The sequence below is a fragment of the Microcaecilia unicolor genome, chromosome 4, assembly GCF_901765095.1.
Source record: "Microcaecilia unicolor chromosome 4, aMicUni1.1, whole genome shotgun sequence".
Taxonomy (NCBI): domain Eukaryota; kingdom Metazoa; phylum Chordata; class Amphibia; order Gymnophiona; family Siphonopidae; genus Microcaecilia; species Microcaecilia unicolor.
Window position 1 is genome coordinate 320,608,067 of NC_044034.1, and position 17,733 is coordinate 320,625,799.

Sequence of the window (17,733 nt, forward strand, 5' to 3'; positions counted from 1 at the left end):
AGGTGCCCCCCTTCACCCCTTAGGGCTATGGTAGTGGTGTACAGTTGTGGGGAGTGAGTTTTTTTGGGGGGGTTGGGGGGCTCAGCACCGAAGGTAAGGGAGCTATGCACCTGGGAACAATTTGTGAAGTCCACTGCAGTGCTCCCTAGGGTGCCCGGTTGGTGTCCTGGCATGTGAGGGGGACCAGTGCACTACGAATGCTGGCTGCTCCCACAACCACATGCCTTGTATTTGGTTGTTTTTGAGGTGGGCATCATCAGTTTCCATTATCGCCGAAAACTAGGGACGACCATCTCTGAGGACAACCTAAGGATGACCATCTCTAAGGTCGACCTAAATGTTGAGATTTGGGCGTTCCCGACAGTATTATTGAAACAAAAGATGGACGCCTATCTTGTTTCGATAATAGCAGTTTCCCGCCCCTTTGCCGGGACGTCCTTAGAGATGGGCGCTCTTAGAGATGGTTGTTCCTTCTATCTTGCTGCACCATATGCCTGGAATAAACTTCCTGAGCTGGTAAGCCAAGCCTCATCTCTAGCCATCTTCAAATCTAGGGTAAAAACCCACCTCTTTGATGTTACTTTTAACTCCTAAACCTAAACCTTCAACTGTCCCCTATCCCTGATATGTCCTGTCTGTCCTAACCCTTATCCCTTACTTGTCCTGTCTGGCTGTCATAATTAGATTGTAAGCTCTATTGTGCAGGGACTGTCTCTCCATGTTCAAGTGTGAAGCGCTGCGTACGTCCGGTAGCGCTATAGTAGTAAGCCCGGTAGCGATAAGTAGTAGTAGTAGTAGTAGTTATCATAGGAGCCAACTTTTCAAAATTATTGGGGGTGCTAAGCCCAATGGAAATAACCCCTCACTAGACCCCTACAAGCAATTTTCTCAATATTGGGGGGGGGGGGGGGGGGCTCAAGCACCCACAGAGTCGGCTCCAATGGTAGTTGTCCCCGTTTGATTATGCCGCTCCATGTGCACTGCATTTCATTTTTAAAATTATTTTTGGAGGGGGTGAGTCAGGGTGCAAAATAGGCATGGAAGCACGCTGACATCACTGGCATGCTAAGTGGTAAGCATGTCCATAACACAGGCGCCCTTAGTGCTCCTAAATAGGAGACGTAAGTGTTCTCCCATTAATTTCTTTAGATGGCCATGTGCTAATGTTAACATTAGCGTATGATACAAGTCAAATGGTTAATTGAGTAATTCAAGGATCCCAATTGCATACACAGTCTAAAATAATGGTACCCAATAGATCAGAATATAAAGATCAAATATTTGCAATCGCTTATACTATAAGTGCATTCAATCCTTATTTATGAATTTCTTTGGTGACCTCAGCGGTGCTCATTGCTAATACATAGAAATAGCAATGTAACCAGCACCCACCTCTTCATTGGTTCACCCGATTAATGCTTATGCATTTATAATTTTCACTAATTCTTATTTGGAAGTACTCATCTTTTTATACATCAAACCCAGGGGTTTTAGTGTCGGGCATGCATGTTTCGCCCAAAGACGAGCTGTCTCAAGGACAATCCCCTACACAGCGTATGGCCAGAAACTCTACAAGTACAAAAATGCCTCTTTTACGGCTGTGCTGGAAATGGACTTAGCACGCGGGAAAGTCCCACTTTGTGGCACACTAAGCCCATTAACTAGTGCAGATTTAAAAGGGCCCCTAAGTTGGTCTAATAGAAAAAAAGACATCACTTTACAACTTGGTTGTTGACCCTTATTTCCAGGATATATGTGACCATCTCTGGGAAAATGGGGCTAAAGTCTAGTAACTTTACATGGTGTCTGTATAAAACGGGACCCCCCAACATTTTTCCAAATAACCCAAAAATATCCTACTGCAGCAGAAACTTCTGAGTACATTTCTGAGTACTTTATTTTTCTACAGGATGGAGCTGAGTACTTCCAAATAAGAATAAGAATTAGTGAAAATTATAAATGCATAAGCATTAATCGGGTGAACCGATGAAGAGGTGGGTGCTGGTTACATTGCTATTTCTATGTATTAGCAATGAGCACCGCCCACAATATTTAACAATTCTGCATGCTATATCTACTATAATAAAACTCACCCTCAACGTTCTGAGGACACTGACGTCACTGAAGCCAAGCCCTGACTTCCTTCAAAAAGGTTCGAAGGTTCGTGGTGGTGAAGCCACCAAAATCGCTCCGGGCCCCGCCCTCGAGGGTGGAGCAATGGCAGAACAACGAAGGGGTTGGCAGGGAGGGAGGCAGGGAGGTGTGGGGGGGGGGAAATCACTCCGGGCCCCGCCCTCAAGGGCGGAGCAATGGCAGAACAACAAAGAGGTTGGCAGGGAGGGAGGCAGGGAGGCAGGGGGGTTGGAAATCGCTCCGGGCCCCGCCCTTGCGTCAAACGTCATGACGTTGGGGGTGGAGCAATGGAAGAATAATGAAGGGGTTGGCCAGGGAGGGAGGGGGGTGTTGGCGACGAACACCTTGCTAGCGCCCGTTTCATTTGATCTGAAACAGGCCTCTTTTACTAGTCTATTAATAAAATGACTAGTAATTAATTAAAATTTATAGACAGAAGAGTTCTTACTACTACTACTACTACTTAACATTTCTAAAGCGCTACTAGGGTTACGCAGAGCTGTACAATTTAGCAAAGAGAGACAGTCCCGTTCTTACTTAAAGATGCAGATTTTTAAGGGGCCCTTTTACTAAGCCGAATAAGCACCTACGCGTGCCCAATGCACGCCAATTCCAAGTTACCGCCCGGCTACCGTGTAGCCCTTCACACTCATCCCTCTCACAGATCCCCCTACTTCCTGTTTCTTCCAGCACACATTTCATCTATTCTCTGCTCATTCACTCCTAGGCTTGTCTGTTTATGCTGTTTCCTCCAATACCTTTATCCACTGTCTCCCCAATGATGTTTCTCTCAGCTCATCTTGTCCTCTCACTTATCCCCTTACCTAGGGTTACCATATGGCTCCAGAAAAAGGAGGACAGATTGATCCAGTCTGGGTTTCACTTCCATGCCTTACCACCAGTTTCTTGAGCAGGTCTCTTCCTCAGAGCTTCCTCTCCAGCTCCTGAACACTGCAAACATCATTGCCAGACTGGTGCATTTATCATCCAGCTCTTCTTACACTGTGTGGCTCTTTGAAAGTGCAAGCCGCACTGGTACCTGAAATCCTGTGCTGTTCTCAAAGTCTCACGAACACAGCACAGGTCTCTGCTCTGCACAACTTGGATCACACACTGCCAGAACCACACAGTGTAGGAAGAGAACTTGGCCATTTTGAGTCATGATGACTCCACATCATGTGAATTTCTGTGTAAGAACAAGTAACATGGCACAAGTCTGTTGTCCTTCATTTTGCTTTGCCTGAAACTATATTTCTACAAGAAAAACAACACCTGCAACACTGTGGATTACAATTTAAAAAAAAAAAAGATTTCAAACCCCTCCCAAGTGCACAAAATAAAAATAAAAATAGACAACTACATACAGAGATTCATGCACAGCTTCTCTCCATTAGAAAGAACCAGCATAAAATAAGAACATAAGAGTAGCCATACTGGGACAGACCAATGGTCCACCTGGCCCAGTATCCTGTTTTCCAAACAGTGGCCAAGCCAGGTCACAAGTACTTTTCAGAAAACCAAATCGTGGCAACACTCCATACTACAAATCCCAGGGCAAGCAGTTGCTTCCCATGTCTGTCTCAATAGTAGACTATGGACTTTTCCTCCAGGAATTTGTCCAAACCTTTTTTTAAACCCAGATATGCTAACCGCTGTTACCACCACCTCTGACAAAGAGTTCCAGAGCTTAACTATTTGTTGAGTGAAAAAATATTTCCTCCTATTTGTTTTTAAAATATTTCCACGTAACTTCCTTGAGTGTCCCCTAGTCTTTGTACTTTTGGAACGAGTAAAAAATCAATTTACGTCTACTTGTTCTATACCACTCAAGATTTTGTAGACCTCAATCATATCTCCCTTCAGCTGTCTCTTTTCCAAGCTGAAAAATACTTCCTAAGTAAGTTAAACATCAAGCCTGCAGACAGAGTTCCCGTTAGGAAATACAGACATATAATACTACTTTTCTACATCAGCTTTTCCTCCTGCTCCAAGGCGCGCACAAGTACCAAATACCTGAGCATTGGGACCTGCAATGTCCTCCAGTTAACTTGGGGCAACTGTGCTCATCTTTATGATATCTAACACCAGATCAAAAAAGCACTTACTGGGGTTATTTCTCGCAGCTCCTTAATAGGCTCCTCTCATACATGTAGGTTTTTCAAATTCATCACACACATGTGTAAGTGCCGCAAATGCAAAAAACCCCACCACATATTACATATACATACGAGTGCTAATATGCATAAAGCCTTGAGTGATGCCACTCTATTTCTGCATGGAGTTTCTTCTGAAATAGCTGCGTGCTCCTCTTGTAAGTGTTGCTAAATACACATGCATTTGCCAGTGTCCTTATACCTATTTTACAAAAGGCCCTGTGTTTAGCATCCAAGAGCATGCTCAGTGACTTGAGGCACTCTGCAGACTTCCTTGTTCCTGCAGCAGCATGAGCAGGAGGGGGTTAGGCTCGGGCAGCGGATCTCTTCAGCTGGCGGGACTTCGGAATCCCCGCCAGCCATTGAATGGGTGCTGCAGTTTTAGAGAGGGCCTGAGCCTAAAGTATGTGTGGGTGGGGGCAGGCCCCCAAGGCCCCTTCAGGTCTATGCCTCTATTTGGCACAGCCTTTTGTAAAATAATATAGGAAAGTGAATGTCCCAACCTGGATGTTCCATCAGGGCCATCCTGAGGATTGTGCAAGTGGTGTGGCCTCACAGGGCACAAGGGAGATGCGGGGGGGGGGGGGGGGGGGGGGGGGGGGGGGGGGGGGCGGCAAAAATCACTCTCCTTCCCATTGCCATCACACAGGCTGCATTTCTGGCTTAGGATGCTCTCTTATTTCCCCACATCAAGCACTTATGCAAAATGGGGCTTTAAAATACATAAAAGGGCAGAGACAGCTCTCAAACAATATATACTATAGGAAACTGTCTGAGGTACCAACACTGAAACACACTAAGAACCAAATTCTATAAATAACGCCGAAAAATTGGTGCTGAAAAAAATAATGTGCTAAGCGCTATTTTATAAACGGTGCTGAAAGTTAGGCTCGGTTATAGAATAGCGCTTAAGCCCAGGGATAGTGTCTCATTTAGGCACAGCCATTTGCACCAACGAAAATGTACTGCAAATGCCATGCCTATATTTGGGCACAGAGCCCCCTTATTCTATAATTATGCGTGTAACTAAAAGTCATGCCCCCAAGCCGCCCATGGCCCTCCCATTTCTGTGCCACCTTTTCTGACTCGCAACTAAACTTATGTGTGTACATGTTACTTGGATCTAATTAGTGGAAATAATTGCTTGTTAAGAAGCCAATTATTGGCGCTAGTTAGCACATTTTTTAGTGCTTTTTATAGAATTAGGGGGTTAAGTGCCTAGCTTTAGATGTGAGGATTTACACCAAATAAACCCTGGTGTAAATCCTTGCATGTAAATTGGGTGCAAATACCCCTTATTCTATAACAGTGCACATAAATTCTAGAAACACCCCTGATCTGCCCATGACCCTCCCATGGCCGCACCCCCTTTTTGGAGCTGTGTTTAAAATTTACACCCAGATCCGCGTGACTAAAAATGCATGCATACATTTCAATTAAGGCCAATTAGTGCTGATATATGACTATTAGCATCTAATTATTGCCCCGATTTGACTGTCTACACATACTGTCCATTAGATTGTAAGCTGACTTCACATGTTGTCCATTAGATTGTAAGCTCCTTTGAGCAGGGACTGTCCTTCTTTGTTAACTGTACAGCGCTGCGTAACCCTAGTAGTGCTTTAGAAATGTTAAATAGTAGTAGTAGTAGTCAGGGCCGCCGAGAGGGGGGGACTGGGGGGACAAAAGTCCCCGGGCCCGGGCCTCTGGGGGGGGGGGGCCCGGCGCCGCTGCAGTCCGGCCCACCCTCCGTAGCTCCCGGAACTAACCTGAAGCGCCTTCACGTTCGCATCGCAGCAAGCAGCAGCAGCAGGGCAGGCCACTCCTTCCTTCTGTGTCCCGCCCTCACCTGATGTAACGTCCGCGAGGGCGGGGCACGGAAAGAAGGAGAGGTCTGCCCTGCTGATGCTGCTGCTGCTTGCTGCGATGCAAACGTGAAGACGCTTCAGGTTAGTTCGGAGGGCCCGGCAGCGGGTGGAGGGGGGGGGCCCAGCGACTTCGGGTGGGGAGGGGCGCGAAATGATCTCGGGTGGGGGGGGGCCCGGGGGTGGTCTTGTCCCGGGCCTGGCCCCGGCTCTCAGCGGCCCTGGTAGTAGTAGTAGTAATTATTGGCATTAATTAGCTCATTATTCAATTAAATTGTGTGCACAAATTGGGTGCGCACCTAAATTTGCAATTGCAATTTTAAGCATCATTTATAGAATTTCGGGGTAAATAATTGAAATATCTCAACACATTTCCAAAGCAAGTACAGCTACTTCTCAAAAACCAGATATCAACCTATCCTTCTGTCAATGCCTTCGTGCTACTTAAAATCCACAAATCCGGAAACCCTTGCAGACCAATCATATCCTGTGTGGTTGTCCAAAGGGGTCAGAGAACAGGTTCATTTTTTGAACAACCGAGCACTGGAGTTGCATAGCAAATGATTTTCTGATCAGCACAGAGCAGCAGAGCAACCTTTGGCAAACTGGGTCACCTCATTTTGCTGTGGTTTTTACCTCTAGAGGGAGCTATTTGATTCTCTTTCCATCCACTTTCCTCAAGAAATTGGCTAGTTTTAGGGCTGTTCTGGTGATGCCATATCCAGCTGAGGGGTCGTTTTACTAAGCCATGTAAGTGTCCATGCGAGCCCAACGTGCACCAAAATGGAGTTACCGCTCAACTACCATGTGGCTCTTGCAGTAATTTCATTTTTGGCGCATGTCCGATACGCGTGTCAATATTTTTTTTCCGGCACGCGTAACAGACGCACGCCAAGTGGAACACATAGGTAGGTCATTACTGCCCGGTTAGCGCGTGTCTTTACCACTAGGTCAATTGCTGGCGGTAAGGTCTCAAACCCAAAATGGACGTGCGGCAATTTTCATTTTGCCGCATATCCATTTTTGACAAAAATTTTTAAAAAGGCCTTTTTTACAGGCGCGCTAAAAAATGGATCGGCGCTCGCCCAAAACCCACGCGTACACTACCGCAAGCCATTTTTTAGTTTGCCTTTGTAAAAGGACTCCTGAGTTTTCAGGATTTCCTGCAATAAATATGCATGAAATAATTTGCATAAATTTGATCAGTGTTTGCAAATTTATCTCATATATATATTCATTGTGGCATCACCAGGACATGCCAGGTTTGAGAACCCTTGTATTTTGTAGTTATCACTGGCTCCATATTTTTTTAGCCCTGGTTTTTGCTTCACTGCCTACTCATCATGGTTGTCCTGCTTTCAGCGAGGGTAAAAACAGGGCTAGATTGCCCTGCCTTGAAAAACTAAAACAGATCCAGTCGGTGACCAGCAACCTTTATTATTATGTGTCTGCTGTTTTGCTAGTACTGAATCAGTTTACCCTGGCATTGGAGCCAAGTCACAGAGCTGCAGACTCCATTGCTCATATTCCAGCCCTAGTTTTCCACCCATTCAGATAATGACATCATCTAGTGAGTACCATTCTGTTCCTTCTATTACAGAACTAGGGACTGATGCTGTAATGTTCTATATTTTAGAAGCAGCCTATGATTTCACAACCACAGTGAGGGAGAGAAAAAAAAAAAAAAAAGGTAGGAATATATTTAAAGAATAATAACCACAAAACAATCTTCTTAAAATAGATAATGCCCATCGTGGAGCCTCCCAGACAGTCCTATTATTAGTAATCCTGAAGTGAAACTAATGCTGACAGATATACAGCAGAAGGCATTTTGAAACTGCACTCTGTGCAGGTGTCACTTATGGAAAACAGAATTATTTTTTTTTACAATAAACTTCTGCACCCCTTTCAGGGGTGGGATGCAGGACACAGAAAAGGGAAAGGGGATGGGATTTGATATACTGCCTTGAGCAACAGAGGGTTATGTGATTTGCCCAGAGTCACAAGGAGCTACAGTAGGAATTGAACCCAGTTCTCCTGGTTCTGAGGCTACTGCACTAACCATTAGGCTACTCCTCTTTCCAATACTGTGCAGTTCTTGAAATATTATGTGTTATCAGATAATTTTCTTTCCTTTAGTCCTACCAGTGGAAATAGTTGCATCCATCAACCAGCGAATGGAGACAGAGAAAGAAAGTAGTTCTTTGTGAGTCACTCTCTAAAGATATCACACAGCTCTGGAATGTTCAGTATTTTGACTAGCCAAACCATGGTGCTTATAATCATAGTGCCAATCAATAGAATCCCCTCCACACAGTCAGCGTTCCTCTTCAGGGTGGTGAAACATTGAGTCAAAAGAAGAGGAACACTGACTATGACCCCAGTTTCCCCTGATGAAGCCATTGTTGGTGAAACAGGACACCGTTGGGATCGGTGTCAGGAATGAACATCCCTAGGGCTGAAGTGATGTGAAGAGGATCTACATGGACAAACACTTCTAAAGTTAAGTGATGTGCATTGAGAATATGTTCGAATGAATACATTCATAGTGTGGTTATGCAGCTGCAAACAAGTCGTTAAATAGGAAGATACTGAAGAGATTTTAAGAGTTGGGAAATTAATTTGAAATAAACAAAGACATTTTAAGAGACTGGATACATTGAAAAATAAATTTTAAAAAGTTTTTCAGGAGGTTTTTGCCAATGATTGGTCTAAGTCAATGGGCAGCTGTGGTTCTCCTAAGAGTGCTTCAACAATATTTGACTTCCACAGCCGATACCTTTGACTGCTGAGGCTTTTTCCTCCTTTAGTTCATTGATGAATGAAAAAAATATATATTGATTGAGATTGAAAAGATTTTGGCTTTGGTAAAGGTGCATAGTTTGGAAATTTTTGAAGCAATACCAAAATTCAAAAATACATCTTGCAGCTGATATCTAGAGCCCAGTGAGGCTCCTGCTCTTCCATATCAACTAGGCACCAGAGAAGTAAACCTGCTGTAAGTAATAGCTCTGCTAGGAGAATATTCAGGGCTGCCAAGAAGGGGGGGGGGGGGGGGGCAAAATTCCCCGGGCCCGGCCTCCAGGGTTGGCCCGGCGCCAAGCCCTGGGATCTGTCTCTCTCCTGCTCCTATTGGGAACCCGCCCCGGCACACTGGAGCAGGTGAGAGACAGATCATGGTGCTGGGACCCCTTGGAGGCCGGGAAGGAGCAGATGCACTGACGTAGGGGATGGGGACCGCCCACATTAGTGTGTGAATGCGTCTGCTCCTCCCCGGCCTCTAAGGGGGGCCCGGCACCGGGATTTGGTGGCAGCTTGAAAGTGAGTGGGGGGTGGCAGCAGCAGCTGCGTTCTGGGTTGGGACCTGCAACTGCATCCCGATTGTGTGTGGGGGGCCTGGCAGCTGCATCCTGAGTCGGGGGGGGGGGGGGGGGGGGGGCTCGGTGGCTGCGGCCTAAGTGGGGGGATATTTTGCTGACAAGCTAAAGGCTGAATGCGGCAAAAAACCCAATGCCTTGATGAGAAATAAAGCCTGCCAACATACCACACCAATACCGAACAAGACTACCGGCAAAGTTATATGCCTGGAAGAGATAAGAATAGCCTTCAGAATTGTTTGGCCTGAATAGCAGATTAAAGAAAATTAGGCATTAAGAGCAAAGCATTAGAGAGGTCCGACTCCAAGTTAAATAAAAATAACTTACCAAATTGAGAGGACAACACCTACCAAATAAAAAATAAATTTCACTGAAAAAGCACTTGAGGAGTTAACAGACAGCCGCATTGGGAAAGGGGGAGGGACCCATCGCCACCGGGTGTCATTCAGCTCCAGCCATAAGGCAGATTAAAAAATTAAAAAAGGAGCTAACTTGCTCATTAGTAACGCCCCTGCTCTTCTAAACTCTGAAAACTGCTGTGTTAGGAGCCATAAGAGAGCACCAGAAGACAGAGAAAATACTGAACATGTCTAAAATGGCCGCCGCTTAACGGACGCAGGATCTGTTGGCTCCTGATGCTTTTGCTATACCGTACCGTCTGCCTGGCTTCAATCTGGCCCAATCTTCTCGGCTGTCGCTCTGCTGTACACTGTGGAGATCTGTTCGTCTTTCGGCCGGTTCCCTGCTTGCTTTCCCGTTCCCGCCAGTGCCACTGAGGGGAGACTGATGTCAGGAGGGACGGAGTTTAGGCCCTTAGCGCTGCAGTGTGATTCACCTGTGGTGGACTCGAGCGGGGAGGTGCTGCCGATGGAGGAGACGGGTGGTGAGTGCTACCGGGCACGGAGCTGGATCCATGAGCCGCAATTGGTGCTGTGGTCTCGTCGCTCGAGGGAAGTCTGCTGCCTCTGCTTTCCTTCTCCCGGTGGGTTTTTGGCTGTAGTCCTGGAGCTGTTCCCCCCACCGTCGCTGGCTCCTCCTCTTCTGTCGGTCTGGCGGAGCAGTAGCAGACGGCGGAGAGCCCGACGGTTGGACATTAGGAGGTGGTCCGTTAGAACCTGCACTGCCTGGATCCCTTGGATTGATCGGGCAGCTGGTCTTCTCTTCTGTGGCTTCTCCGTGCTTATGATGAAGGGGCCCGTTTCCTCCTGGTTTTCTGCCTTGAGTGTCCTGGCGAGTCAAGACCTGATTTTGAACTCCTGCTTTCTCTTCTTCTTCTTTTGTTTTCTATTTCTACTTATGATATATTGTTTTCTAACTCTCCCCCTCCTTCCCTTATTCCCCCGGTCCTTCTCTTCTGCCATTGTAACTGATTTATTGTAACTGATTTATTTGTTCATTGTAAGCCGCTTAGAGGCTGCTCTGTGTGGCAATAGGCGGGGTATAAATGATATAAATAAATAAATAAAAAACCATTCCAGAGCTGCGCGATACTCTTAGAGGGCGACTCACAAAGAACTACTTTCTTTCTCTGTCTCCATTCCACTGGTCTACAAATATTCCCACTGGTCTGTACAGGTCTGGTATGGACAACAAGGAAATTTTGTTTATTTAGTGATGCTGTCCAACACTTTCATTAATCCTTTGGTTGCTCACATAACCAGTAGGACTTATAAATAAACTAAGTGTGGGAAGTGAAATTACTGAGGTTTGTTCACATTTTTTTAAATTTTGTTTGCCTCACTGGTGCTCAGAAAAAAAAAAGAAACTTTGTGCAAAACAACATTCTACCAATCAACAGCTCCTAAATATGTTTTTGATTCTCTGCTTGAAAAACTTTTGTTTTTAAGGTTTTGGGGTTGGGAGTTAATGAGGCAACAGAAGCTCAGCTGTAAAGAGGCTACAGCTGGAGGTCTCTGAAACCTCAGGGACTGGTACTAAAGGAGACGGAGAGCTCAAAGGCCAGTAGTAAAAGGGATAGAGTTGGAGCGAGTGTGAGACAGTGGCATAGCCAGAAATGAATTTTTTGAGTGCCAATAGTTAAAATGAGTGGGCATTAGGCACCCCATTCCTTTTCCCTCATTCCCTCTGTCTCCCCCATTAAAAATTTTTTTCAAATTTTTCAACCATGAAACATAACAATTCCAACAACTAGGTGCAAGAGACTTATAGAAAGACCAAAACAGAATCCAACATCAAATGTTGGCCTCTGTAATGAACAACCCCCTCCAATATTTCCCTGTTCCCTCAAGATTTCTCCCTTCTATCTCCCTTTTAGTGCCTGCTTTGATGGTTTCTGAGGTCTTTTCTCTCCCTTTGTGTGCTCATTTAATTCAATTGAACTGTATGCCACAAATCCAGAGTATGCATTGTGTAGTCTACACATTTTTGTGGATCTGATTTAATCTGACTGGTTTGGAGTATTATATTTATACTCCTTTACCCCCCCCTCCCGCCATCTGTATCTCCCCCCACCCCCCAGTATGGCAGCAGACAGTTAAATGTGTATGCATTAGTACCAATAATACCCATAATACGTTCTGATTTAACTTCAGTTTCAATTCCATTTACTTTCACATTATCTTCAGATAGTGTTGTTAATCTTGGTTTTTATTCCTCAAATCAATGTGGCACTGCAGTATAAAGATAAAAAAAGGGGCAAGAAAACTCTTAGGTACCTAATTCAAAGATACCCTTCTATAAATATTTTCAACTGTGAGTTTTGTTAGGATGAGATAGGAAGTCTCAAATTTTTAGGGATTGTTATCCAGTTGAACTGATGCTTTTTAAACTGTACACTCATAGGAAGGTTGAGGCTCATCTGTATAAAAGTATGAGACGGGCAGAACCGCCAGTTCGGGGAACATATTATGAGGCAACGGGAAGAGTGGTTGGAGGGAAAGTAGGATAAGAGAGTTGGCTGGGTATTCATAATTATATTCATTCATGTCCTTCAATAACCAATTATAAGCAGTTTCAATTTACTTTGATACTGTGAGCCTATTAGACCTCAGTTAGGGGGAACACGGAGGCAATGGCCACAATGAGAGATGTTGGAGGTTTTCTAGGGGTAGAGAGGCACCTTAGAACACCTGTGGTGGGAATGCCCAATAGTAAGTAGGTTTTGGCAGCAGGTTGGGAGAAAGGTTAGAAGGTGGACAGGAGAAGATTGGGCAGGAGAAAAGTCTATTGGGCTTTTTGTAGGGAAAGAGGGAGAAAAAGCTGAGCTTCATATAGCTATCCAATTAGTTATGGCAGCTAAAATGTCCACTGCTCAACAGTGGAAAGATACTCAAGGCCCCATGGTGGAGAGCTGGCTGAGAATTTGACAAGAACTGCAGAGACATATCAAGATCACTTTAGAATTGAAGGGTTTGGGTGATGAAAATATACAAAAATTGGCTAAATGTATCTATATTTACTATAGTGACTAATAGTCGGGATTGGTAGGGGGAGGGGATGGAGAGGGGTAGCTTAGTGGGGAGGGAGGGTAGGTGGGATACCTTATATGCAACCCACCCCATCCCCATATCTATGGAAAGTAATAAAGATTATATTGCCAAAAATAAAAGGGCTAAATCAATCTTAGTATTGTTGAATACGATAGAGATTATTAAGGAAGAGAGATTGGGATCTGGGAAGACCAGTTTGTAGAATCCCCCCTCCACAATTAGAAATACCTAAGCTAGAGGGGATCCCCAAGTCCCATCAGCAGAAGAAATCCAGAGCCTGCCCAGTGCATGTTGACTATTGGTGGACTAGCACTGCCTGATGCTGATTTCATCAGAGAACTGAGCATGCTCATGGTGCTGGTATCAGTGGCTCCAGGGCCGGTCTTAGCAATTGCAGGGCCCTGTGTAGATTGGTTCAGTGGGCCCCATGGCCCCCCTTTGACAAGATGGGTTTAAAATTTTTTTTTAAAAAATTATTTATAAAATTAAAACAAAAAACAAATCGAGCAAAACTTGTATAGAAAAACTGATTCAAATAAGCACAATGGTATCATAGGAAATCTAGTATTAAGCAATAAAAATAACCAGAAATTATTCAGTTTAAGTCCACTACAGTTAGGCATTCCAATTCTCATATCAAAGAGGAGAATAAAGGCAAAAATATTAATTAACTATCAAAAGACCTCCAGGTACATGGGCAGAGTACTTTCAAATTCCCCCATTAATGTAATCCACCAATCGAAGGAGGCAACACTGGTCCAGGAGTACCCCTTGCCAGTCAGGTTCTTAGGTTATTCACAATCAATATTCATAAAAGAGATTTGTGTATAATGGGTGTATGCAAATCAAGTTCATGCATATTCATTGTGGATATCCTGAAGACCTGACTGGAAAGGGGTACTCTAGGACTGGACTTGGAAAACACTGCTCTAGTACTCGCTCTCTAACCTAGCACATTTTTTTCTGTCTCCTTTGTGTGAACATTTTACCTCTGTAGGACATCTGCAGTGATTTCTGCTCTTTATACTGGGAGCCAAGACTGATGCATGCATTGGCAGCTGTAGCGGGGCCCTGCAGGATAGCCACAATTTCCTGGTATACAAGCTCACAGCTGTGCCACAGCAATCTTCTCTTTCATCTTTGTTCTCTATTTCTCTTTTCTTCTTCTCCACTCCTAGATAACAGTGTAAGCTCATTTCCCCTTCTCTCACCCTCACCCTCTTTTCATCTCTCACCTACTGTCCATCTTTCCATCTCTCACTTTTATACCCTCCCCAGCCCTCCCATTGTCCTAATCTCTCTCTGTCTCCCCCATTTTCCCCTATCTCTCTCCCAGGCTATTCTCACTTTCAGGGGAATGATCAGAAGCAAACGCCAGCACTAGAGGCTGTTAGCACTATACTAGCACCGGCGTTTGCTACCGCCCCATGATCAGAGTCCCCGAGTGCGTGAAACAACGCACTCGAGGGCTCTGAAAGCAACTAGCATGCAAATGCATGCAAAACAGGGCTAAACATATTCATCCCCAATGATCAGCGACCAGCGCGCCAAAGATTGAGTCGGCCATGGAAAACCCTACACCAGCTCCGAGCTGGCGTTAGGGTTTGCAGATCATTGGGGAGGAATGGTGAGCCCTGTTCAGCATGCATTTTCATGCTAGCAGGCCCCCATTCCCCCCAACAAAGCAAACCTGAAGACCCCCCAGCGACAGGGGGCTGGAGGTCCTGCGGACCTCCGGTCCCCCCGACGTTCCTCCCCCTAGGTTCAGGGAGGGCTGGAGATCCAGACCCCCAATTCCTCAACATTTCCCAAACAGTGCCTGGTGGCCCAGTGGGCGACCAACCCCCCCCTCCCCCCGAATGACAGGGGGGCTGGAGGTCCGCTGGACCTCCCCCCAGGTTCAGGGAGGGCTGGAGATCCAACCCCCAGCAAATGGTCCATGGCGTTCCAGTGATCAATCCGCCCCCTCCCTCCCTACCACCCCTACTTTGTGGGTTGGAGCTCCCTCCTCTTGCTTCGATGCCACAAAATGGCGGTGCCCAGCCCTGCCCAGTGTATCCTGGGATGCGCTGGGCAGGGCTTCACACCATATAAGAGAATTTCTCCCTTATATGGTGTGAAGCCCCGCCCAGCGCATTCCAGGATATACTGGGCAGGGCGCCGCCATTTTGCGGCGTCGAAGGAAGAGGAAGGAGGCAGGCTACCTCCCTCCTCCAATCCACAAGGTAGGGGGAGGGGGGAGGGGGCGGATTGATCACTGGACCACCAGGGACCCTTTGCTGGGGGGTTGAGGGGGCTGGAGACCCACCGGATCTCTAGCCCTCCCTGAACCTGGGTGGGGGATTGTCGGGGGGACCGGAGGTCCAGCGGACCTCCAACCCCCTTGTCGCTCGGGGGGTGGGGGGAGGGGTTGGTCGCCCACTGGGCCACCAGGGACTGTTTGGGAAATGTTCCTTCCACTCCCCACATGGTCCAACAAGTATCTTTTTTCTCCTCCTCCTCCATCCTCCTCCTCCACGAGGTCCAGTATCTCCCCTTCTTGACATCCCTCTGTGACCTGCCCCCTCCCCTCAAACCTTTCTTTCGTGGTGCTTTCTTATTTTTTGAAGCAACAGTGTTGGTACATTGAAGAAGAGCAAGGCACTGTTTAGCCTCGCGTTTGAGCTTCCTGTTGCATGTGGGTGGGACCTGGCAGCGACTTCCTGGCGCTCAAACATGAGGTTCCATAGTGCCTTGTTCTTCTTCAATGTACTGACACTGTTGCTGCTCACAAAGGGGTATCATGAAGGGGAGATGCAGGATCATATGAAAAAGGAAGGGAGAGAAAATATGTGCAGAATTTTGCTCTGCCCCTCAGTGGGAGTTGACCTATCAAGATTTGGCAGGTCTGCAATGGGACATGCCAGGGCCACAAGGCCCCTGAGAGTGCGAGGCCCTGTGTGGCCACCCCTGTTGCTCCTGCCTAAGACCGGTCCTTAGTGGCTGATAGTGATACTGCTGACTACTGCGCTTTTTTAACACACAACTGACTTGGGGCAGACTCTAGATTTCTTCAGCTGGTGGACTTTGCAGATCCTACCAGCTACACAAATGGTGCAATTAGTTGATGGGTGAACCTGAGACAAAAGTGGAGGAGCCCAGGACAGTCCAGGCTATGCTCCTGGTGTGAGAGCTCAGAGACCAGCAGCAAAGTTAATGAAGCTTGGGTGTGTGAGAGCTCAGAGATCAGTAGTAAAGGAGATACAGTTGGGATGTTTCAGATTTCAGGGTCCAGCAGTAACAGAGATGGAGTTGGGATCAGTGTTGCCAGGTGGGCGGTTTTCCGCGACCCGCCGTGGGAAATTTTTGCCCGCGGCGGGTTGGCTTCAGGGCGGTTTTTTCGGCCGCGGGGGGGCGGGGTTAGTGACGTTTTTGGGCGGGGTTAGTGACGTTTTGGGCGGGGTTAGTGACGTGGGAGGCGGGGCCGATGACGTGGAGGCGGGGCCGGTGACGTGGGAGGCGGGGCCGGTGACGTGGGAGGCGGGGCCGATGACGGGGAGGCGGGGCCGGTGACGTGGGAGGCGGGGCCGGTGACGGCGGGGGCGGGGTTGATGACGGCGGGGGCGGGGGTGATGACGCGGGGGTGGGGGTGTCAGGGGCGGGTTTGTGTTTGGGCGGGTTTTGGGCTGTTTTTTGGGCTGGATTGGGCTGGAAAAAATTTTTCTACCTGGCAACCCTGGTTGGGATATGTGAGAGTTCAGAGACAAGCAGTAATGAGGATAGAGTTGGTGTGTGTGTGTGTGTGTGTGTGTGTGTGTGTGTGTGTGTGAGAGACTTCAGGGTCCAGCAGCAACGGAGATGGAATTGGGGTATGTGAGACCTCAGGTTCATCAGTAAAAGGGGTGGAGTTAGGATGTGTGGGACCTCAGGGACCAGCAGTAACAGAGATGGAGTTGGGGGTGTGTGAGTGCTCAGAGACAAGTAGCAAAGCTGAATGAAGTAGGGCATGTTTGAGATCCCAGAGACCAGAAGTAAATGGTATGTATGAGAACTTAGGGTTCATCAGTCAAGGGGAGGAGTCTGAGAATCTATGAGAGGTCAGGTACCAACAGTAAGGGCTTGGTTAAGTTTCATAATTTAAAGGATCCAATGGTAAGAGCTTAACACTTCTCTTGATTCCAGCTGATCAATTACCCCAGGCTTTGATTTCCTTTGTAATGCTTTAGTTGTTCTGTCATGTTAACAAGTCTCAGTAAGTTTACCTGAATATAGAAAGTCCTGGAGGTGGTTATTATTTCAAATAGGTTATCCCTCATTAAAAGGTCCCTAAAAATCAAAGAGAGGAAGGTTACTATGCAAATCAGGGTAAATAAGTCTTGACAACACCTTTGCAGTATATTAGGTCAAGCCTATTCTCTGACTTTGGTCTCTTGCCCTGTCCTGTCAGTTCACCACTATCATGAGTTATTTTGATTGATCTAAACCAGTGTTTCCAAACTCCAGTCCTGGAGTACTGCTTGCCATTCAGGTTTTCAGTATATCCACAATGAATATGGATGAACTTGATTTGCATACACTGCCTCCATTATATGCAAATCTCTTTCATGCATATTCATTGAGGATATCCTGAAAACCTGACTGGCAAGGGGTACTCCAGGACTTGACTTGGGAAACACTGATCTAAACCACTTTGATTTGTACACCAAGAAAGGCGGTCTAGCAAATTCCTTAATAAACAATTCAAATTTCATTATGAATATCAGCAATTTTACTCCAC

The 17,733-nt window shown here is 46.5% G+C and overlaps 1 protein-coding gene across 4 annotated transcripts in view; it reads right to left on the bottom strand.

The window, feature by feature from the left end:
* PLEKHA2 (pleckstrin homology domain containing A2) overlaps nt 1-17,733 on the bottom strand; it is a 142,152-nt gene that overhangs the window by 11,971 nt on the left and 112,448 nt on the right. For all 4 annotated transcript variants that reach the window (XM_030201910.1, XM_030201911.1, XM_030201909.1 and 1 more), the window contains exon 10: nt 17,219-17,282. In XM_030201910.1, coding sequence (XP_030057770.1) covers nt 17,219-17,282 — 64 coding nt within the window. The remainder of the gene's footprint in view (nt 1-17,218; nt 17,283-17,733) is intronic.